Source organism: Magnolia sinica, chromosome 17 (genome assembly GCF_029962835.1).
Source record: "Magnolia sinica isolate HGM2019 chromosome 17, MsV1, whole genome shotgun sequence".
Classification (NCBI taxonomy): domain Eukaryota; kingdom Viridiplantae; phylum Streptophyta; class Magnoliopsida; order Magnoliales; family Magnoliaceae; genus Magnolia; species Magnolia sinica.
The window spans coordinates 68,941,710-68,965,012 of record NC_080589.1 but is presented as its reverse complement, the minus strand read 5'-3'; the positions used below and the strand labels follow the sequence as shown (position 1 = coordinate 68,965,012).

Sequence of the window (23,303 nt, the reverse complement as noted above, 5' to 3'; positions counted from 1 at the left end):
CATGGTAGCCCACAAATGTGTGTTGAACACTTGAACCCAGTGAACAGTGTAGATCAATGGATTGGATTGTCAAAGTGTCCCAATGCAACTGGGAGCACTATATGTTATAGTGCTATATGGGAGCACTATATGTGATAGTGCTCTGAGAGTAATAGGGCTTTTCTCTTTGTAGGTATGCTATGATTAAGTTAATGAAGCATGTGAATAGGCTGGCCCATCAGACTCACAGGCCAACACCAAAAGAGACGGCTTGGGTTTGTTTTATGCCTGCAGGCTGCATTAGGGCCTGTTTTCAAGCCAAAAAATAAATGGGTTGGATCTGTAATTTAAGTCATAGAACATGAGGCCCAACCTGAGCTTGAATATAGGCCTGTGGACCAGGCCAGGATGATGGTCTGGTGGGCCCGCTCTTAATTATGTGATGACCTTTTTAATCTATGTTCTGATGCATTTTATCGTTTTATTTTTCTTTTTCGTTTCAGAAGGACATAAAGAAGCTGTTGGGGGTTTCTTAGAAAAGTCATGTGAAGCAGTTACAATAGTAGATTGTTTCTCTTATGAAGGATGTGATGGATGTGATGACCCTCTTTTTCTTAAAATTAATGTTGAATGATACAATATGTAGTTTGAGATGTATGTTTGTTGTCTATGTTCCTCTGACGAGGGGTACATAAAACTCCTTTTTTTTTGTAATTAATGTTGAATGATACATATTTAGTTTTCTATTTGAGATGTATGTTTTAGCTATATGTATCTTATAAGGTTAATTAGTTTTATTTGAACACAGTCCAAACGATCGATCGATGACCCATTGGGTGCAGATCATACTGCATGAGCTACCCTGAAAAAACCATGCAGATGGGATGATTGATTCTAACTATCCAATTAATCTCCTGGGAAATGGATGGTAGAGATCATTTACATAAAGATAAGCCCAATCAACAATTCAAACCATCTATTTGTTGGGTCTCCCTCATGGATTGGGTGTTGTAAACATTTCCGGTCCCAAAGCTTTATCTGAATTACATAAATCAAATCACCAAGGGCCAGTTTGGATACCACCATATAAGTTACTTTTTAAAAAAAAAAACACTTACAGCAGTAGATAAGTGACTTATTTCAGATAAGTAAGTTTGGTTTATGATTAGTTATAATTAACTTTTTTACTTAAAAGTACCCAATCACTTCAGTTATTATTTTTTTAAAAGCTTTTCTACTTTTCATGAGTTGTTGAAGAGAAGCATCGGGAGAGACGAAAGAGAGGAGAAGCTGATAAGTATGTTGTTTACCCAACATACTTATCTTCTTTGTAAGTAGAAACTAAGATAAGCTACTTGTGGAATAAGTAGCTTATCATAAGCAACTTACGATCCAAATGCCCCTAAATGAGTAGGGTTTTTCCAGAGTGTGCAATAAATAGTCTGGGCCCATCAGATGAATGGCTCGGAAGCCTAGATTTCAAGCCACAGCATGTTTGACAGTGAGTGGCACCAGATAAATGGTCTGGATCTCAAGCACATGAACCGTGAGGGCTGTCAATGGCCTGGGCTGGGGCCATGCTGAGTTCGCTCATCCTGCAAAGTAAAACTCAGGCATGAGCGCAGGCCAGGTTCTTCCCGGCTGGTTGGACAGTTTAATTTGAGGTAGGTCTATGGCGGAAGGATACAATTGGGGTTTTTAATGGCAATGCAGGCATGTGAGATTCTATGTTACAATGGTTCTCAATTCCGGATTACTGTGTCTTTCTCTACCAGTTGTAAGACGAATATAAGATTGGAAGTTCCTAATCTGGTTGCAAAAAGGGTTGGGTTGACTCGTGGATTATTTGATTATCCAACTATTAGTGCGTTGCGTCTAAAAATTTTAATTTATGAGGCATGTCTTGGTTCAGTAGATTTATCTGAATTGCTAAATCAGATCAGTAATGACCTGTTTGGATACCACTAAATAGGTTACTTCTTAACTTATGTTAAGTTATCAAGTTATTATTATTATTTTATTTACTTTAGTTTAGTAAACATGATTGCAAAAGTAACTTGCGTGCTTAAATCTACTTATTTCCATTAGTTTTTAAAAGCTTTTGAACTTTTTACTTTTCTACCCGTTTCTGTCTACATACTAAAGGAGGCTCCGCGTGATGGATTTTCTACGTTAAGGTGGGGCTTGCATGATGGACGGTCTGCATCAAAGGTGGGCCTCGCATGATGGTTCACCCATATTAAAGTTGGTCTACATAATGGATGGTCTATATCAAAAGTCAGCCCCTATTGATAAATAGCCCCCATCCAAAATGGGAGGGTATGATGGACAACCCACTTCAAAGGTGGGGCCCAAAGGATGGACGGTTCACGTCAAAGGTGAGCTCCACATGATGGGCAATGGACATTGAAGCTGGGCCCCTCATGATAGATGGTGCACATCAAAGGTCGGCCCGTAATAATAAATGACCCACATCCCAAGCGAGCCCTACGTGATGGGCAATCCACATTGAAGGTGGGCTCCACATGATGGGTGGTGGATATTGAAGGTGGGTCCTATACGATGGACGATAGCGATGATGGTGGGCCCCTACATAATGGATGACTAACATCAAAGATGGGCCCTACATAATGGATGGTGCATATTAAAGGTTCGCCCCTAATGATGAATGGCTCACATCCATGGTGGGCCCTGCATGATTGACGGCCACATCAAAGGTGACGTAGGGATGAACGTGATGAGGTCAATCACTGTCTTCCTCAAGGTTAACTATTTCAAATCCACGGCACTTATCTAGACTCCTCACAGAGATTCCTCAAATACAGGAGGAAAAAATAGAAAAGTAGAAATAAATTCTAATAAATTTAAAATTTATAATAAAAATAAATTTACAACTCTTTAAATAGTGATACCAAATCTTGGAGGAAGTTTCAGAATCAAACTCCAACTCAAAGTCCCTAAAATTCATTACTTACCATAAATAGTAAATTTAGTATTTATAGTAATTGTCCTATTTGTCTTAACCACATTATTCTTCTAATTTTACTAAGCACTTTTTATGTTGGACAAAGCTCTTAGAGGTCAAAGGATGAAGAGTTATAATCAAATTAAAACTTGCTATAAATAGTAAAAACGGAAATAAACTGGATATTCGACCGTCGATATGATGGAATCTTGCAAATTCGGCGTAGGCAACTGAGCATAGTTGAGTTGGTTGGCTAAAGTAGCTCATCCTTTCCCAAAATTATACATGGTACGTCGAATAACTCATTCCGATTTGCGAGATACACCTGTTGTAAGGTTTCGATTGTCCAAATCACCTACGCCTCCAATTGGTTCTCCCCCGGTCCTTCCTAAACATGAAAGTGTTTGCAATTGGCTCTACATCAAAAGGTGGGGCCCGCACAATGAATGGTCCACAACAAAGGTTGGCCTCACATGATAGACGATGGATGTGAGGGGGACCAAACAAAGATAAAAACTCATGATGTTGGAAGTCAAATATACTTTTCCTACTTTTTAGCTGATAAATATACTTGCTTTACTGCAAAAAGTATGAATTAAAATAAGTTACTTGTGGCATAAGTAGCTTATCTAAAGTAACTTAAGATTAAAATAACTCCTAAATGAGTAGGGTTTGTGCTCTCTTATAATCAACTCAATCAATCTCCTTTTAAAATAAGTCTAATTTGAGTCATACTAAAATACACCTGGCCTACCCCTAAGTAAACTTGGTTGAGAAAGTATGTCCCTAAACACCCCACCCTAAGTGGGAATGAATTCTCATCGTCAATTTCAGTTGGGTCTCAATTAAAATACCTATATGGCGAAAAGGCGTGCCTTGTAAACATCCATCGAGTCAAATCAACCAATGCCCAAGCACATAGATGGCAAGCCATAGCCTATAGGGGAAGCAGAGTCTCAATATCACCTGTGGAGCACCAAACTATTGCAAAAAAAGAAAAGGAAAAAAAAAAAAGAGTGAAATCTCTGCAACAAGACTAATTATAAGAAAAACAGCCTGCTTGGGATGAGCAAATCTACACAAAATTAGTCCTGGTCAACCGGTTCTGGGTATATGGATCTACCATAAGATCTACCATAATGTACAAGTCTGATCCACACCGTCCATCCATTTAATTAGTTTATTTTAGGGTATGACTTCAAAATTAAAGCATATCCAAAGCTCCAAGTGGATCACATCATAGGAAATAATGCGAATTTAATATCTGCCAGAGCCATAAATGTTTTGGATCAAGCTTATATTTATGTTTTCCCTTCATCCATGTCAGTGTGCCCTTGTGAATAGATTGGATGACAAATAAACATCACAGTGGGCCCTCAGAAGGTTTCAACGGTGGACATCATTATCCCCATTATTTTAAATAGTGTGTTCCACTTAAGCTTTAGATATACTTCAATCCTGTGCTCATGATCATAAAATGAGTTGGAAAAATGAATGGACGGCGTGGATAAGGGATACATCCGCTGCGAAACCGGCTTCCAAAAAGATGTCGGTAGGATACCAAACTCCCTTTCTAGAAAGGGTATCTCGGTAACGGTTTCCAGAATCACACGTGCTCACTTGGCGCTCTTCATTGCAGACATCGAACGTGTCTACTTGCCACTCTTTTGTCGGCGGATTTTTTTTCTTTATTTTTTATTTTTTACGTGGGAGGTCTGGCTAAGAATCAAGATGCCCCTTTACCGTTGATTTTTGTCATTTAAGTGGGCCATCTTACTGAATGAATCATCTCACTACCACACACGTGTGCGATATTCAATGTAGCTTTATAGAATACATATTGCTACAGGATTTTTGGCCATTTTAGCCCTTTCTAAATTAACATGAACTGTTCGTTTGGTAGGCCTTCCCTTGGATTGGGTATTAAAAAACAAACCCAAAAATAATAATAATAAAAATAAATAATAAATTAAAATTTAAAAAAAAAAAATCAAATTCAATATTTCAACACATAAATTATATAAGTGGATTAAAGTAATCCATCAGAAAGATTGTTTTTTTTTTTTGTCATTTTTCCATTCACAGAAAGTAAGAACTGTCATATAAACGGTGTGGATCACTTGAAGTTGTCCCAAATTCTAAAGTTACAGTCGCGATGTATTGGAGCAAACTTCTTTTCCGCTGTTCAGATTCCAGGGTGAATGCATAGGAAACGGATTGGCTACTGGGCCCCTCCATGATATATGAGTTTCATCCATTCTGTGAATACATTTTTAAAGATAATTTTATGGCTTCATCCCAAAAACTATAGGGTTATATATCTCAGGTGTACCACACCACAGGCAAACAATGGTGATTTGATTTCCACCATTAAAATCCTCATAAGGCCCAATGTACTGTTTATTTGACATCCAATCTGTTGATTAGGTCATACAGACTCATATTAATGGAAAAAACAAATATTAACTTGATCCAAAACTTTTATGGACCCAAAAAAGTTTTTAATAGTCGACGTTCATTCAACACTGTTTCCTGTAATGTGTTCCACTTGAGACTGAATATATCTCATTTTTGGTAACATGATATAAAATGATCTATAAAAATAGATGGACGGAATGGATGAAATACATACGTCATTTAAGGCCCACAGAACACAGACCATCCGCCATTGGCGGGTGGCAGGGGAGTAGCCCATCCGTTTCCAATGCAAACCCGCAAGTGTAAACACGAAACCTACACGCAGTCCTAAGCATCTAGAAACCGCCAAGTGGCACGTACAGATTCACACACATCTCTACGCGGCTTTCCCATGCAAAATGTTAGCCCGCACGTGATAAAAGGAAGTTATGGTACTCCTCGGACCACTAAAATGAGATCGAAGTCCGGCAACTGCGTCACGTGGATCAGCATAAGATCCACTTCACGAAGTAGTATCCACCATGAAAAATAAAGGGACGGTGGGCCTCTTTTCTAAATACGATCCATAAGCATTAGAGAAAGTGTGTTTGAATAAACCATTAATCATTGTGATTTTTCACTTCCATAGATAGAATGGATAAGATTATCTTAGAACATTTTACATTTTATGAAAACTATTCATAGTGATTAATATCTATTTAACGGTTCAGATCTTCCATAAACATATATAAACTATTAAAATACGAATTAGCTTCAGCAATCCGCGGACTACAATACCGTAATGAATTCTATAAATGCAGGATCGATGAAAGCAAGACCTGCATTCTCGTTTTCGCGCTCTTCTTCCATCTTTTGTATTCTTAGCTGCAGAAATTTCACCAGATTCTCTGAAATCGATTATCTTCCTCTCTCAAAGAACCCCTTTTCTTCTCTTTGGAAATCTCCTCTTCTTCTGCTAGAACAGGCCACCCCTGTTTTGCATCCTTTCCTGCCTTTTCTACTCCAAGAAAATCTCTGTTTTATACTCTGAGATCGGATTCTGCAATGGCAAGCCAATCTAAGAAGACCCAAGGATCGATTCACGACTTCACCGTCAAGGTTAGCAAGCTCGATTCGATCTCGCTATCTTTCTATTTAGCAGGTTATATGTTTTTTTTTTTTTTTTCTGGGTTTTGTTTGGTTGGATTGGGTTGTTTTCTGTTGTAATTTTACTTTTATTATAGGAATTTCTCTAGATGGGTGTGTGATCCAATCCTCCCGTCAGGTGGGTCCCATCCTTTAGATGCTCTGGCCCAAAAACAGTCAGGTTAACTCATCTAGTGGGCTGATGTTTACAAGCAAAGCACATATTAGAAGAATTTGGACGTTTTTCCTAACCTGTTGACCTATTTCTAGAAACAAGCAGCTACTTGACGAGTAGATTTAGTTGTTATTTTGGTCCATGGAACCTAGATGATGGGACCCACCTGGTAGATGGATTGGATCTCACGTCCATGATATACTCACGCAGTGGCCTATCAAAGCTCATAACTTCAATATCTATTCTTGAGTAGGAAATAGTTGTTTTTGAGAGTATATTGAGAATCAGAGATTATAACTTCAATATTTATTCTTTCTTTAGGAAAAAAAAATTTCGAGAGTATATTGAGAATCAGAGATACGTATCATATTAACGGAGCTACAGAACCTATAAAATCAGGCAATATATATGTAATAATATTTTCAACAAGTTTTGATGTCATTTCGGCATAACTCACAGATTTTAGGTTGCATTTTGATGCATAACTGAATAGAATTTTGAACCGTCAGTTTAAATCAGTAGGAAATGCACAAAATTAGTGGTTTTACGTAGTACTTGTAACCATGGATTTAAGACTCGGAGGAGTTGACTGGTACATGGTTCAACCCAATCTGGTTCAAGACCAAGAGCCACTCCCGACTTGGAAAAGTCAGGTCGATTCAGACACAGCTCAGGCGATTTGTGACTCTACTCAGAGTCAAACAAGCCGGGTCGAGTCGCCGAGTCTTTTAACCATGCATGTAACACAGTCCAACTTGAAAGTAACAAAATTGCATTTTGAGCCCAAACCAATATGAATTCTACCGAAGGAAATAACAAATTGGTTATCTGTATCGTATTAGACTAATAATTGCTACTTGATTTGATGGTGCCTCCAAACACACGCTTAGTTTAAAAACTCAATAATTCATTCAGCTCGACATCCAGCGGGTTTGTGTGGACACGAAGACTCAATTCGAGTCGTCTGAACTTGATGTTTAAAATATTATATTGGGATTAATATTTCCGGAACTTTGAAGAATAGGAGTATAAAAATAGTAAAACCTAACTACAAAGCAACAGCATGTAGAGCTCACCAGCGAGTTTCATGGTGACTCAGCTTGATTTCTATCCCAATTGAGTTGCCTCGGACAAGCTTTTTTTGGGTTGAGTCACTAAGTTTTAGAACTATGCCCTGAACTGCATCTGCATTTGTTTCAATTCCAACTTGAAACTATTGTAATTTCAATTTGGAGCCCATAAACTTAACATGACTGTTGAGGTAATGATGAATTGGTTATTGTAACTTCACTAAACTAATAATTGCAGACTGATATGATATTGCATCCAAACACTCTCCTCGTAGTTTTGAAATGGTTGTCTTTGTGTAGTTTTATCATTGATGGGTTTTGTTTTTCTTCTGCAGGATGCAAGAGGAAACGATGTGGATCTTAGCACTTTCAAGGGAAAGGTCCTCTTGATTGTGAATGTTGCATCTCAATGGTACGAAATATGTCTTTTTTGTCATGGTTTTCGATCAGATATTTTTTAACTTCATTTGAGAAATCTATTTATTTTATAGATCTGTTCCTTTGGCTGTTCAAGTATGGCTTTTAGACTCGAAGGCTTGGATCGACTAGTTCGGTCTGGAGTTGAGTCGCAACTCACTTGATTGGGTAGTGCTGATTCCAATGCACACTCAACTCATACAACTCTTAAAACCATGGTTCAAAGGATTTTCCACTGCCATTTTTTCTTTCCCTAATCAACTGCTCGATTGCAAGCTTCAATTCCAATTCTGTCTTCTATCTTGATTCATTACAATATTCAAATACATCTAATTTTTATTTGCCAATTCATTGTTGCAGTGGGTTGACCAACTCAAATTACACGGAGCTTAATCAATTATACGATAAGTACAAAAATCAAGGTTTGAATCTGCACCTTTTCTTACCTAAACTGATTTAAAGAGTTTTATTTTCTTTTATTTTTTATGCGTTGTACATAAGTACTGACTTCCTTGTACTCGTCACAGATTTTGAAGTATTGGCATTCCCATGCAATCAGTTTGGTTCAGAGGAGCCAGGAGACAACGAGCAGATCTTGGATTTTGTTTGCACCCGCTTCAAAGCCGAATTCCCCATATTCGACAAGGTACTTGAACTAAAGATCACACTGCACAGATTATACTAACTTGCTAATGGGTGGACTTCTAATGGACAGTCGCAATGGAAAATAGTCAACTGTCCAAATGCCATTATTGATAAGGAGTCAGGATATCTAATTAATCTAAAATTGGGACCCCCACTTTATGCATGATTTGGATTTTTTGTACATGCATGCCACGGGTCCCATTATTTGAGACTGCATCAAAAAACTCTTCGTTATTGAAACCCAATGTGCATTTCCATTGCTCTTAATTGTAATTCTCTAATTGTGGTAGCTAGAGCACACAGGGCATGAAATCGGGCACAGGTCTTATTTCCCATGCCAAAAGCCAAAGATAGATAGAATGTTTCCTCTCTCATGTACTCTTGTGCTCCTTACCGTTTGGGTAGAAGGTTTCCAATCTTGTGAGCAATGCATAAATTTCAAAACATACTAAGATTGGGAAAGACATATATGAAAACACAAATTAAGATTTGTATCAGTGGTTGGTATCATTAAGCCATGGGTTCTTGTAAAAACTAAAAACTTGAGCAAACTGTAGATAGTCTTATGGTGAGCAATGTGTATAAACACTAGATTTATCTAGCTTGTGGTGATGCGGTTTTGGAGTGGATCCCAAATTCCCCCACAATCATTTTGTGGTTCCATCGACATCATGCGGGCTCCAACTCATAACCTTCATGAAACTAGAACAATCGGCTTAGATACTCATACGAAGGCAAGCAATTGATCTCCTTCTTTGGGACTTCAAACTGAGATTGCTTGGATTTTGAACACCATACTATATGTCTTGTTCTAAAAGTACTCCCCGACTCAACTTGAAACCTGGACGAGTCAACCCGTCTTGGCAAGATTTTGAGCAGAGTCATTGGGAAATACAGAACTCACAGTGACCCGGCCTAGACTCGGAGAGACTCGTCAAGTCAAATCTCTGCAACTTAAACTGAGTATCTTGGTTTTTAAAGGCAGGATTTATTAAAATGATGAAATGTGGGAGGGTGATTCAAACCCCCAAGTTGACCCAAGGAAGCAATGTCATTAACCAGCAAGGTACACACTGTTTAAATTACAAGTACTATAAATATAATTATTTTAAAAGCTTATTAACATTCCTAAGGTTTTTTATTTTATAATACTTAAAAACTGAGTCAAGTCAGGTTTAGTAAAGTTGGGTTATTGAGATTTTGAACAATACCAGCTGGTCTACAAAATGTGGCTCCCAATTTATTTATTTTGTAAGAACTCCTTATATATATTCCATAATCAGACCTTTCTTGACAGATGCGCCCAACCCTTCGGTGATGCACTGGGGAGTCTTTTCATGAATTTTGATACCTTATTTCACACATGCCCTAGAATTCCAAACATGCCCAGAAACTGATCTGTAGGGTTTCTGGCCTTGGGCCTTGACGAACAACTCCTCATCAAACTGCAATTCATCCTATTGTTATGGTAATGATTATGATGTTTGCATTACTGCAATGAATATGATGCATACATCATGCAAGATCACACACTCTGATGTTTGGTGATCCACTTCTATTTGTATACATATGGTATATCTGTTACTATCCAAAATTCATTGGTGATTATTCGAGATATAGATGGATTTGACAATGCTACACATGTTCTTTCTGCTTGAAATTGTAAATGCCATTACTGTGTGGAATTAATGCTGATTTTTGGGATATTGGAGTTTCATCGAAGCTCATATTTTAGAATTGCATCATCATCATTGCTGAACTGTCTTTTGTGATTTTGTGTTAAGGTTGATGTAAATGGGGACAATGCAGCTCCTGTGTACAAGTTCTTAAAGTCAAGCAAAGGCGGTCTCTTCGGAGACAGCATCAAGTGGAACTTCACCAAGTTTCTCGTGGACAAGGACGGACATGTGGTGGACCGCTACGCTCCCACAACTTCCCCTCTCAGCATTGAGGTAAATAAAAAATAAAGAATGAAAAAAAGACATCCTAAATGGAGAGTCATCTAGCAATATAGGCCGTCCAACTTGTGGAATCCCTTGTTGTTAGGACTCAGGTTGGATGATCTTAACCATTTGATCTTGCTTGAATTTGAACCACAACCAACACTTTCAGCTGTATTTGCTCTCCACAGATTGTGGAGTTAAGATCATTCAATTGACGTAATCCCCCATGATCCATTCACAATGGGACCCACATTTTTTCATCTGAAGTTCATGTACTCATGTTCCACATGTACAGCAGATGAGTCACCACTATATACATGGTGCTTTAGCAGATGAAAATGCTCCAGTGTTCTTACAGAACTAAGTCAGGTCCTAGTTGTATTGGGTCTTTATTTTGGCTATGTAAGATGGGTTCGATCCTAAGACCTCACTTTTGAAATGCACCCTCTACCACAGAAGCACAGGCTCAAACCCATTCGGTCATTTGGACAGTCCAATTGATCATTTGGACATTTCAATTGATCAATCTGAACTGTCCATTTATTCTAGAACTCATTTCATGGGCTACCATGCAGATAGTATGATTGCAGAAATCACACTGACAATATGATTCCCTTTTTTTATGGTAATGCAAGATGTAAGATGGGCTCAAGCATAAGAACTCACTTTTGAAACACATCCTCTATGGCGGAAGCATAGGCTCAAGCCCATTTGTTCATTTGGACAGTGCAATCGATCAATCTGAAGTGTCAATTTAGTCTAGAACTCATTTATTGGCTACCATGCAGAAATCACACTGATCAGATGATCCAGTCCATAAATCTAGCCGTATATTTTTTTATAGCCATTTCTTTTTAAGCCTTTACAATGATAGGCAAACCGTGATAAGCCCCAAGAAATAACTGGATCAAATGGTACTTGATTGGACCTATGTTTTGTGTAAACGATCCTGAACATCAATACTAAATGCTACTGATTAGATGGTTTAGATTGTCAGATTGATGAACTTAATGAACAATGTAGATCAGTTGATTGGATTGTTGAAGTGTCCCAATGCAATTGGGAGCACTACATCTTATAGTGCTCTGAGTGCAGTGGAGCTTTTCTCTTTGTAGATATGTTATGATTAAGCTAATGAAGCTCTCAGGCCAACCCCAGCAGAGACAGCTTTGGGTTTATTTTATGCCTGTAAGCTGCATTAGGACCTGATTTTCAGGCCAAAAAATAAATGGGTTTGGATCTATACTTTAGTTATAGTACTAGAGGCCCAACTATGTGGGGCCAGGTTAGGACATTTTCCTGGTGGGCCCGCTCTTAATTATGAACTGACCTTTTTAATCTATGTTATCATGTTTTTTGGTTTTTTGTTTTGTTTTTGCAGAAGGACATGAAGAAACAATTGGGAGTTTCTTAGAAGAGTCATGTAAAAGCAGTTACAATAGTAATTTGTTCCTCTTATGAGGGATGTGATGATGCTCTCTTTCTTATAATTACTTTTGAATGATACATATGTAATTTTCTGCTTGAGGGGATGTATGTTTGTAGTATTTCTTCCTTTGTAGGGACTGATAACCCTCTTTTTCTTGTAATTACTTTTAAATGATATATAGGTAGTTTTCTACTTGATATATATGTTGAAGTTAAGTTTATTTGGACACATCGGTCAATACAAAAGATCAATCTGAATGGTCCGTTGTATGTGAATCACATTGCATGGGCTACCCTGCAAAAACCATGCATATGGCATGATTGATTCTATCCATCTTAGTTGGGTGTTGTAGACTATTCCGGTATGTATAGATGAGGCATGTGTGTTGATTAAATGAAGATCGTGCCCCTTGATCGATGGACATTTTTTCATTGGATCTGAACAGTCTATTATTGGCTCTTTTAACAGTTCAAGCAACCGACAAATCCATAACCCAAGTAACCCAAATGAAATGGGATGAATAAAATCAATTTGATTTACTCAGGGCACAGTGAAGCAAAATTCAATCAAGCCAACATAGGAAATGAGGGATGATTATAAGGAATCAATGTTCTCTCTTCTCAAACAACCTATATCGTCCACACCAGCATTTGATAGATCATCTAACCCTGAGCATTCTTAGTTATCGGTGGGGTTCGGTCCGTTAGTTTATTCCTTTCAAAATTTGAGCCATCAGCTGCTTCGACAGTTTAATTTGAGGTGGGTCTATGGTACCTGGTGCTCATCATGAAATGAATGGTCATGCTAGCAATGCACGTGCTAACTTAGCACATGTGTGTGAAATTCCATCTGTGACAACGGCCCTCTATTTGGGGATCACCATCTCTACTAGTTATATGAATTGCTTGAATCAGCTCACTAAATGAATAGGGTTTGGATTCTCTTAAAATCAATTGAATCAAACTCATTTTTAAATGAGTCTGATTTGGGTCATACTAAAATAAACCTGAATTAGCCTAAGTTGACTTAATTGATAAAGCATGTCGTTTTTTCTTTTCTTTTCTTCTTTTAACCAGATTACAAAAATGGTTCACCACCTACCCATCTATTACTTGTGATGATGTGGATTGCACAAATCATGGGCTCATTGCCGTAGAGAATATATACTAAAAATTTAATCATTGAACTATAACTATTCGATTTTGTCCCTTGACTGTGAGAGGTTGACCAACTTATTCTTTACCATCAAAACTGAAAGCCACCACTAATTGAATAGTTTTCAACATCATTTGTGTGAAAACTCAATTACCTGATCAATGCGATAGATGGGTTGGGTTTAGACCCTCTTACACAGACACGACGCATTAAACAAATGGGTCAGCTTCCTTTTAACTTGGATGCGACCCAAGTTTTAATGGGTAGTCTGTCCAGAATTCTTACCCAATTGTTAAATGGGTCAAGTCCCTCAACCTGACCTTTTCAAACTCTTTAACTCTTTGTAAGCCTCTAAAAACAATGAACTCAAAGAGATCTGAGCCATATCCTAGAAGTGCTCAATGTGACCATATAATCCCCAAGAAAGCAAGACTGGTCCAGTCACTAGGTGGGCTGTACATCTTGTTGAAATTGGTGCCTCAATTTGTGTTGAAATAGGAGAGTTTGATCGATTAAGCACAACCTTGATTAATTGAGAAAATTCTGAATTTTCCAATTAACTCTCTGGATGGTTTTGGACATGTTCGATCGATCAAAGATTATTCAGAAAATATATGTTTGCTCTTTGGACATTTTTGAGCATGTTCAATTGATCGAACATTGCGGGGTCAATCGATTGAAGGGTTCTCGATTGATTGAAGATTAGATCAATGGTTTGCATAACTTCTATGTAAGTGCACATTTTGTTTCTAATTATATATGTAGCCTTATATAAATGAGTATAATGTGGGATTGGGGTTAAGGAATGAACATGAGAGACTTTAAAGGAGTTTTCTAGGATTTTGCAAAGATATTTAGTCTTGGGAGGCGAAGGGCTTTGAGATATGTAAGTCGCCTATCTCTTATAATTCTTCGTTAATAGTGGATTGTTCTATCACTTGGTGCCGTGGTTTTTTACCACAAGGGCTTTTCCACGTAAATTGATGTGTTTCACTATGATTGCTCATTCTTTTTATTTTTCTATCACGTGTTTGAATCGTTCTAAGATTTCTTTCATGCATAACATGTGCCGGTTGCACACAACACATCTAGATGTGTTAGCTGCACTTATAGGCTTAGATCTCTCACGTACACCATGTTAGCTTGCATGCAACAATTCACCTCTTGACCATCCTTAAATTTGAAAACCAAGCCAACAGACCTACATGCGCGAGATGGAATGGGACCTCATGGTACAATAGAAGAAGGACACAATTGCACAAGAGATGGGCCTTTCATTAGATGGGGTGAAAAAAAAAAAACAAAAAAAACAAAACAAAACAAAACAAAACAAAACAAAAAACCAAAAACAAAAAACAAAACAACCTAGCAACATGTCAAGTTCTAATTGATGTAAGGTAGCCAGTGGGAATTAGATTCATGTCGCCACCATCATTCTTAATTTCTCGTCGTACTTAACTCTAGAGGCAGTTAGGGGCCTCCTGGTTGGGTGGATTAAACTTTTCCAATGTCAACTTGAGCCATTCGGCCATCTTATTTAGAAACTCGACTAAATTCTTATGAAATAGTTTTTCTCATCTTAGGTGAGGTGTCTGCAAGCATAAGAGACAATACTTCTTTTAATGCGTTTAACCTCCATTCATCTTTTCTCCACATAGCCTAACACAACTTTTATAGATTGTGCAACAAAGGCTCTACTAAGCCCACCCTGATGGATGTATAACATTTATTCCATACATCTATAATGCTGGCCCACATTAGGATGTCTACTTTAAAAATAGGTGGATTTTAAACTAAAGTATGCTATATGTAGGTTGCTCATCCTTTTCTTTCTTTCTTTTTATGTATAGCATACACCTACTGCTATCTTACCTCTTTTACTCCGCAATTTTCCTTTTTTATTTCTCTTTCCAATATCTTCCTTTTCTTGTTCTATACCTTCCTTGCACCACCATCCATGATACATCCCTAATGAGTAATAACAAAAAATTTTCTTACCTTGAAAAAATATTAAACGTCTTTATTTTGCTTTTTTATTTTTTATTTTCATCAAAAATAAAGTGCTTGTAACCTCATGTGTGGCCAATAAAAAGCAATACCTTGGTATTCAAATGCAGACCCCACAATGAAAATGCAATATTATGTTTCATCCACACCGTTCATCCATTTTTACAGATCATTTTATGCTTGATCAAAAAGATTTATAGGGATATAAACCTCAGGTGGACCACACCACAGGAAAACAATAGTGATTGGATATTCACCATTAAAATCCTCCTAAGGCCCACTGTACTGTTTATTTGACATCCAATCTGTTGATTAGGTCATACAGACGTAGATGAAGGGAAAAACAAAAATCAGCTTGATCCAACACTTTTATGGCCCCCAAAAAGTTTTTAATGGTAGACATTCACTTAAAACTGTTTCCTGTAATGTGGTCCACTTGAGATTGGGACATATCTCATTTTTGCTCTCATACCATAAAAGGATCTAGACAAAACAATAGATGGACGGCATGGATGAAACACATACATCATGGTGGGGCCCACAGAGCACCGACCATGATGGCATTTTGGTGGGGCGGGACACACCCTATGCGAACAGTCACATGCATGGAAAAAATGTCGGTGGCCGAGCAATCTTCCTTTCTAGAAAGGGAATCAGGATATAAAGCATTCCTTGTATTCCCTTCGTATGAGTGGGGCATCTTACCGAAGGAATCATCTCACCACCACACACGTGTGCATGGTACCACAGCACAACATCTATTGCTACAGGATCCTTGGGGATTTTAGCCATTAATCTCTTATCATGTTCGTCATCCAAACCGTTTACATGATGGGCCTCACTGTGTAGATGGGATAATATAAAAAATAAAACTTACGTTTTGAATATGGCCCGTCTCTTTAACTGTTATCCTGTGGACCATTGATCAGCAGTGTAGGATCTCTCAATATAGTGAAAGATTTTCAAGGAAGCTATCTAAATCTGTCTCACGTGGCATCAACGGTTTAGATCACGGACCACAACCCCAGATATGACGATGTATGGTAGCAAATCTTATGGTAGTGTGAAATCCATAAGACAAGTTGGCTGGTGTGCATTCCAGACGCCTCCTTCTCAAGCGCTAACAACGAAAGGTTGACACGTACCGAATTTTGACACGTATTGCATTCGAGACGTTTATGGTATTAGTGTAGGCATAGTATCATGATGTACGTGTTTTATTATCCATGCCGTCCATCTATTTTCCCAGCTCATTTTATAGCATGAACCAAAATATGAGTTAGACCCAAGTCTCAGGTGTACCACACCACAGAAGACAGTGGTGATTGAACTCCCGCCATTAAAAACTTATCAGGGCTACAAAAGTTTCGGATCAGGCCTATATTTATATTTTCCCTTCATCCACGAGCTTATGAATAGGTTGTATGGCAAATATACATTACAGTGGGCTCTTGTAAGTTTTCAATGGTAAAAGTTTAATCGCCACTATTTCCTATGATGTGGTCCACTTGAGCTTTTGATCAGCTTTCTTTTTTTAGCTTATGCCCTAAAATAATAATCCGAAAAATAAAAATAAACGCCACGGTAGCCCTATATACGTCACGGTGGGCCCCATATAGGCCCCTTGACAAGGTTGTCCGTCTCGAGTAGGTCCTAGTGTGAACGGTACCCAATCCTCGCCCAACTATCAATGGGAACGGATGAGATGAGACCCCGGCGTGACTTAAGACGGTGCCCTTACCGTGGGGCCTACTTGGAAGTGTGTATTCTGTATCTTGACGGGATTAGCCACAGCTGAAGTGACGTCACCTAGTTCTGTGAGCCCCACCATTTTATATATGTGTCGTATCCATACTGTCCATCCATTCGGAGAAATCATTTTAAGGCATGATCCAAATAATGAGGCAGATACAAAGCTGGAGTAGACCCACCATAGAAGCAGTGAAGAGAGTGACACCTACTGTTGAAACCTTCCATGAACGTCCACCATAATGTTTATTTGAGACCCAACATTTTCATGTGCCAACGCAGATATGAAAGAATCCCGGCTGTTTTCGGATTTACTTGATCTTTGGATATAACTCATTCTTTGCATCATGCCCTAATATCATCTATCTAAATGGATTGACGGTGTGGATACAAAACATATATCATGGTGAATGACCTATCCAAATGGATGTACGGTGTGAATACAAAACATATATCATGGTGGGGCCATAGAACTTGGTGACGTCACTTTGTAACTTGGTGACCTTATAAATAGATTGGATAGCAAATAGACATTACCGAACCATTAAGGTACGCCCTCAAAAGTTTTTAATGGTATTGTTCAATCACCACTGTTTCCTGGAGAATGGCCCACCTGAAATTTGGATCTTTTCAATTTTCGAATCACGACCTAAAATGATTGGAGAAAATGGATGAACGGTGTGGATACAGAATATACACATCAAGGTGGCCCTTTTTTTATTTTTTATTTTATTTCCGTCTCTCAATTCCATAAAAGTAAGACCTGTCATGTAAACGGACGGAGGACCTGAAGACGACCAAAGGCTAACCTGGCGATGTACCACATTGCCATGTGTCGTAATGTATTCGTAATTTCTTCTCCTCCATCCAGAATCCAGTGTGAACGTAGGCGCGCAAATGTAAATGCAAAACATACGCGCAGTCCGAGGCGTCTAGAAACTGCCACGTGTCAACCCAAAGTACCACACAGCTCTACGCGGCCTTCGCTTGCAGACGTCAGCAAGCACGTCCAGCAGAATAAACTTTCGTACTCCTCGAATCACTAAAATGAGATCGTAGTCCGGCACCTGGGCCACGTCGATCAGCCTCAGATCCGCTTCAGGACCTAGGAACCACCATAATAATCCATGGACGGCAGCCTTCGTTTGTAAATACGATCCATAGCCATTCGAGAGTATGTTTGAATATGAACAATTAAAATCACTATGATTCTTCATGTCTATAGATGGAATGGATAAGATTATGTTAGGAAATATATACTTTGTATAAAAACTATCCATAGTGATTAATATCTATTTAACGGATCTGATTATCCATACACGTACCCCAACTTGAAAAATACATATTAATTCAGTACTCCGTGGACTACAATACCGTGCCTATCCTATAAATACAGGGTCGACGAAAGCAAGACCTGCATTCTCGTTTTCGCGCTCTTCTTCCATCTTTTGAATTCTCAGCTACAGAAATTTCAACAGATTCTCTGAAACCTTTCCTTCTTTAAGTCTCTCAAATCGATTGTCTTCCTCTCCCAAAGAACCCCTTCTCTTCTCTTTGGAAATCTCCTCTTTTTTTCAGCTAGAACAGGGCTCCTCTGTCTTTCATCCCTTCCTGCCTTTTCTACTCCCAGAAAACCTCTGTTTTATACTCTGAGATCAGATTCTGAAATGGGAAGCCACTCTACGAAGACCCAAGGATCGATTCATGACTTCACTGTCAAGGTTAGCAAGCTCGATTCGATCTCACTATCTTTCTATTTAGCAGCTTATATGCTTTTTTTTGGGGGGGATTTTTTTTTTTTTTTTCCATTTCTGGGTTTTGTTTGGTTGGATTGGGCTGTTTTCTGTTGTAATTTTACTTTTACCATAGGATTTTCTCTGTTCTTTGAGAAATGATACAGTGCTCTCCTACAATTGTAAATTGTAGTGGTCGCAGTGGTATTGGGGCACTTGGTCAATCCAAGCGATCAATCAGAGCCGTCCATTAGGTCTAGAACATAGAACATGGGATACCATGTAAGCGTCACAGCAATCAGATGATTCCAACGGTCCGATCATTAGCCTATAAAATGGATGGTAGAGGTTCATTTACGGAGAAATAGATGTGCTAGATGATTGACCAATCTGTTTTCTGGGGCCCCTCATGGATTTCTTATGGGCCTAAAGAATCATTTTGATGAGAAAATCCTAACCATCTTGCTTGTATAAGGCAGCACACCAGCTGTGGCAGTGTGGCACAAGGGTGTGTGTGATCCAATCCGTCCATCAGGTGGGTCCCATCATTCAGGTACTCTGGCCCAAAAACAGTCTAGTCCATGAATCAAATGGGCCAATGTTTACAAAACAGATGTACATATTAGAGGAACTTAGACAAGTTTTTCCTAACCCAATGGCCTATTTCGAAAAAAAAGGGGCTACTTAAATGAGTAGATTTACCTGTTTTTTGGATCCACGGAACATAGAAGATGGGACCCACATGATGGATGGCTTGGATCTCACATCCACAATCTGCATGCACTGTGGCTTATCAAAGCTTGTATCTTGGATATCTACTCTTGATAAGGAAATGGTTCTTTTCATGTTAAAGGAATTATGGATCAGATATAAATCAGGCAATATGTTATCATATTTTAAACGTACATGTTTTGATGTCATTTCTTCAGAACTCTCACAGATTTTAGGCTTCATTTTGATGCATATGTGAATTGCATTGTGAACTGTCAGTTTAATCAGTAGGAAATGCACAATATTGGTGTTTTTATAGATAGTACTCATAACCATGGATTTAAGCATTGGCGGAGTCGAGAGGGCCTCGGTTGGACCTGATCTGGTTTGAGACCACGAGTCCCTCCCGACTCAGGAGAGTCGGGCTGATTCAGGCCCAACTCAGGCAAGTCATGATGCTACTCGGGGCCAAACAGATCCGGTCAGGCCCGCAAGTCTTTTAACCATGCTTGTAACAAAGTCTGACTTCAGAGTAACAAAATTGCATTTTGAGCCCAGACCATGAATTCTACAGAGGAAATTACAAATTGGGTTTTCTCATCATAGTAGACCAAAAGTTGCTATTGGATTTCATGGTGCATCCAAAAACACTCTTAGGTCACAAGTGAATTGAGTTGCAAACATCCAGTTTAGAGGAAATGACAAAACTAATATTTTCTTGTATTGTAGCCATCTCAAGCTATAGTTTAAAAACTCAAAATTTGACTTGACTCGATATCCAGCCAGGTTGGGTTGACACAAAGACTTGATTCGGCTCGATTCAATGTTTAAAATATTATATTAGGATTAAAATTTCACCAATATAGTTACTTAGAACAATAGGAGTATAATTAAAAATAGTCAAAAAAATAAAAATAAAAATAAAAAAATAAATAATCTATAGAGCAACAGCTTGGCTTGCTGACAGGAAAGTGATTTTGTTTGTTTTAGGGGACTGACTTGATTCAAGTCGTGCCCAGTTGTGTCGAGTTGACCAAGTAGGCAAGCCTATTTGATGAGTTAGCCCGAGTCTGAACTGAGTCAAGATCGCCATTGAGTTTCATGGTGATTCAGCTTGATTTCTCTCCCAATTGAGTTGATTCGGTTGAGTTTTGATTCGAGTCACCAAGTTTTAGAACTATGCCCTGAATTTCATCATTTCAATTCCAACTTGTAATTATCATCATTTCGATTTGCAGACCGATATGATAGTGCATTTAGAGAGACTCTTGGTTTTGAAATGGTCAAGTTGTCTTTGTGCAGTTTTATCATTGACAGGTTTCATTTTTGTTCCGCAGGATGCAAGGGGAAATGATGTGGATCTTAGCACTTACAAGGGAAAAGTCCTCTTGGTTGTGAATGTTGCATCTCAATGGTACGTGATATGTCTTTTTTGTCATGGTTTTTAATCTGATGTTTGTTAACTTCATTTGAGAAATCTATTTATTTTATATATCCATTTCTTTGGCTGTTCGAAGTATGGTTTTTAGACTCAGAGGCTCCGATCGACTAGTTCGGTCTCGAATTGAGTTGCGAAGTCGGAGGGAGGGAAGGACTCATGGTATCAAATTGGATTGTGAAGTGCTAAATATGAGTCACACCCAGCTCAGACAAATCTTTAAAACCTTGATTCAAAGGATTTATTGTTGCCATTTTACTTTTTCCCTAATCAACCGCTTGAATGCAAGCTTCAATTCCAATTTAGTCTTCTATCTTGATTCATTACAATATTCGAATACATCTCATTTTTATTGCCAATTCATTGTTGCAGTGGGTTGACCAACTCAAATTACACTGAGCTTACTCAGCTATATGAGAAGTACAAAAATCAAGGTTTGGATCTTTGCCTTTTCTTGCCTAAATTGATTTAAAGAGTAGATTATTATTATTATTATTATTATTATTATTTGGGCGTTGAACGTAAGTACTGACTTCCTTGTGCCCCATCACAGATTTTGAAATATTGGCATTTCCATGCAATCAATTTGGTTCTCAAGAGCCAGGCGACAATGAGCAGATCTTGGAGGTTGCTTGCACCCGATTCAAAGCCGAATTCCCCATATTCGACAAGGTACTTGTCATAGATATTATCCTATCATGTGATAGATATTATCCTGTCCTGATTGATTTTGCCTTCCATGTATATCCATTTATAGATATTATTCTGATTGATTTTCCTTTAATGTATATTTGTTGATTCTATTATTATATATCTTTCCTTGTATACACAGTATATTTCTATATAAACTCTTGATTGTGATTGATATTAACATGTCCTGTTTGATTTGCCTTTCATGTCTATCCATTGATAGATATTATTCTGATGGATTTTCCTTCCATGTATATCTGTTGATTTCTATTAATATATATCTTTCCTTGTATACACATTTTATATTTCTATATATAAACTCTTGATTGTGATAGATATTATCCTGTCCTAATTGATTTGCGTATCATGTATATCCATTGATAGATATTATTCTGATTGATTTGCGTTTCATGAATATCTATTGATTTCTATTAATATCTTTCCTTGCATACACACTGTACATTTGTATATAAATTCTATTTGGGGTAAAGCAAATATACAGAAAGTACAGGAAATTTCTCCAAACTCCAGTTGAGTTAACAGTCACTTGATTTTTTAAAGGCGGGATGTATTAGAAAGATGAAAGGTCAGATGGAGATTCAAACCCGCAACATCAGCCAAGGAAAGCAATGTCCTTAAGGCCATCACTGTACATGCAGTGTTTTTATTGCAAGTGCTATATAAAATTCATAGATGATTATTCGATGTGGGGGGATCTACTCCTATTTGTATACATATGGTATCCATTGCTAGCTAAAATTCATTGATGATCATTCGAGATATGGATGAAATTGACATGCTCCGCATGTTTTTTCTGCTTAAGATGTAAATGCCGTTACTTGTGTGGAAAGCTGATATTTTGAGATATCAGAGTTTCATTGTATTTCATGATAAGCTCATGTTTTAGAACCGCATGCATCATCGTTATTGGAGTTTCATTGTATTTCATGATAGTAGGTCATGTTTTAGAACTGCATGCATCATCGTAATTGATGAACCGTCTTTTGTTTCGGCTTTTTTTTTTTTTTTTTTTTTTTTTTTTTTTTTTGTGTTGATGTAAACGGAGACAATGCAGCTCCTGTGTACAAGTTCTTGAAGTCGAGCAAAGGCAGTCTCTTCGGGGACAGCATCAAGTGGAATTTCTCTAAGTTCCTCGTGGACAAGGACGGACACGTGGTGGAACGCTACGCTCCCACAACCTCCCCTCTCAGCATTGAGGTAAAAAAAATTTTAAAAATAAAAAAATAAAAAAAAAAGAAGAAGAAGAAGAAACTAATGTTATTAACTTGTGCTTGTACACTGAATCCCTTGCATCATTTTGTAAATAGAGAGTCATCTCGCAATCTAGACCATCAAACTTGTGCAACCCTTTGGGGCTAAGCTTGAATGATCTTAATCATCTTATTGGACTTTTTAATATATGATCTGATGCATTTTTTCTTTTTCTTTTTTTCTTTTTGGTTGTGTTTGCAGAAGGACATGAAGAAGCTGTTGGCGGTTTCTTAGAAGAGCCATATAAAAGCTGTAACGATAGTAGATTGTTCATGTAATGAGGGATGTGATGACCCACTTTTTGTTATAATTACTGTTGAATGATTCAATATGTAGTTTTCTATTTAAGGAGATGATTGTTTAAGCTATACATTTTATTAAA

At 38.0% G+C, this 23,303-nt stretch overlaps 2 protein-coding genes across 7 annotated transcripts in view; both read left to right on the top strand.

The window, feature by feature from the left end:
• The window catches only part of LOC131230323 (probable phospholipid hydroperoxide glutathione peroxidase), an 18,751-nt gene extending 6,388 nt beyond the window's left edge, over window positions 1–12,363 (top strand). For 2 of the 3 annotated variants that reach the window (XM_058226180.1, XM_058226181.1), the window contains one exon: window positions 483–747. In XM_058226180.1, coding sequence (XP_058082163.1) covers window positions 483–515 — 33 coding nt within the window. In that variant the 3' untranslated portion in view covers window positions 516–747. Of the gene's footprint in view, window positions 1–482; window positions 748–12,308 lie in introns of those variants that run through there. The other variant, XR_009163981.1, reaches the window with a different exon arrangement.
• On the top strand, window positions 6,166–23,303 carry LOC131230325 (probable phospholipid hydroperoxide glutathione peroxidase). Of its 4 annotated transcripts, none has more exons than XM_058226186.1 (6): window positions 6,166–6,460; window positions 20,859–20,935; window positions 21,332–21,393; window positions 21,513–21,633; window positions 22,702–22,867; window positions 23,123–23,303. In XM_058226186.1, exons 1-6 carry the CDS (start codon window positions 6,407–6,409, stop codon window positions 23,153–23,155), a joined length of 513 nt encoding a protein of 170 aa, XP_058082169.1. In that variant the 5' UTR covers window positions 6,166–6,406; the 3' UTR covers window positions 23,156–23,303. The 4 variants fall into 4 exon arrangements, with proteins under 4 accessions (XP_058082169.1, XP_058082166.1, XP_058082165.1 ...); XM_058226183.1 differs by lacking the exons at window positions 20,859–20,935; window positions 21,332–21,393; window positions 21,513–21,633; window positions 22,702–22,867 and adding exons at window positions 8,068–8,144; window positions 8,510–8,571; window positions 8,677–8,795; window positions 10,579–10,746 and having other exon boundaries at window positions 6,173–6,460; XM_058226182.1 differs by lacking the exons at window positions 20,859–20,935; window positions 21,332–21,393; window positions 21,513–21,633; window positions 22,702–22,867; window positions 23,123–23,303 and adding exons at window positions 8,068–8,144; window positions 8,510–8,571; window positions 8,677–8,795; window positions 10,579–10,746; window positions 12,119–12,363 and having other exon boundaries at window positions 6,176–6,460.

Excerpts from the sequence above, each read along its gene's own strand:
- LOC131230325 (XM_058226186.1), top strand. The coding sequence starts at position 6,407 with ATGGCAAGCCAATCTAAGAAGACCCAAGGATCGATTCACGACTTCACC. Across the intron at positions 6,461-20,858 it reads TTCACGACTTCACCGTCAAG|GATGCAAGGGGAAATGATGT; the intron begins GTTAGCAAGCTC and ends TTTGTTCCGCAG. Across the intron at positions 20,936-21,331 it reads GTGAATGTTGCATCTCAATG|TGGGTTGACCAACTCAAATT; the intron begins GTACGTGATATG and ends TCATTGTTGCAG.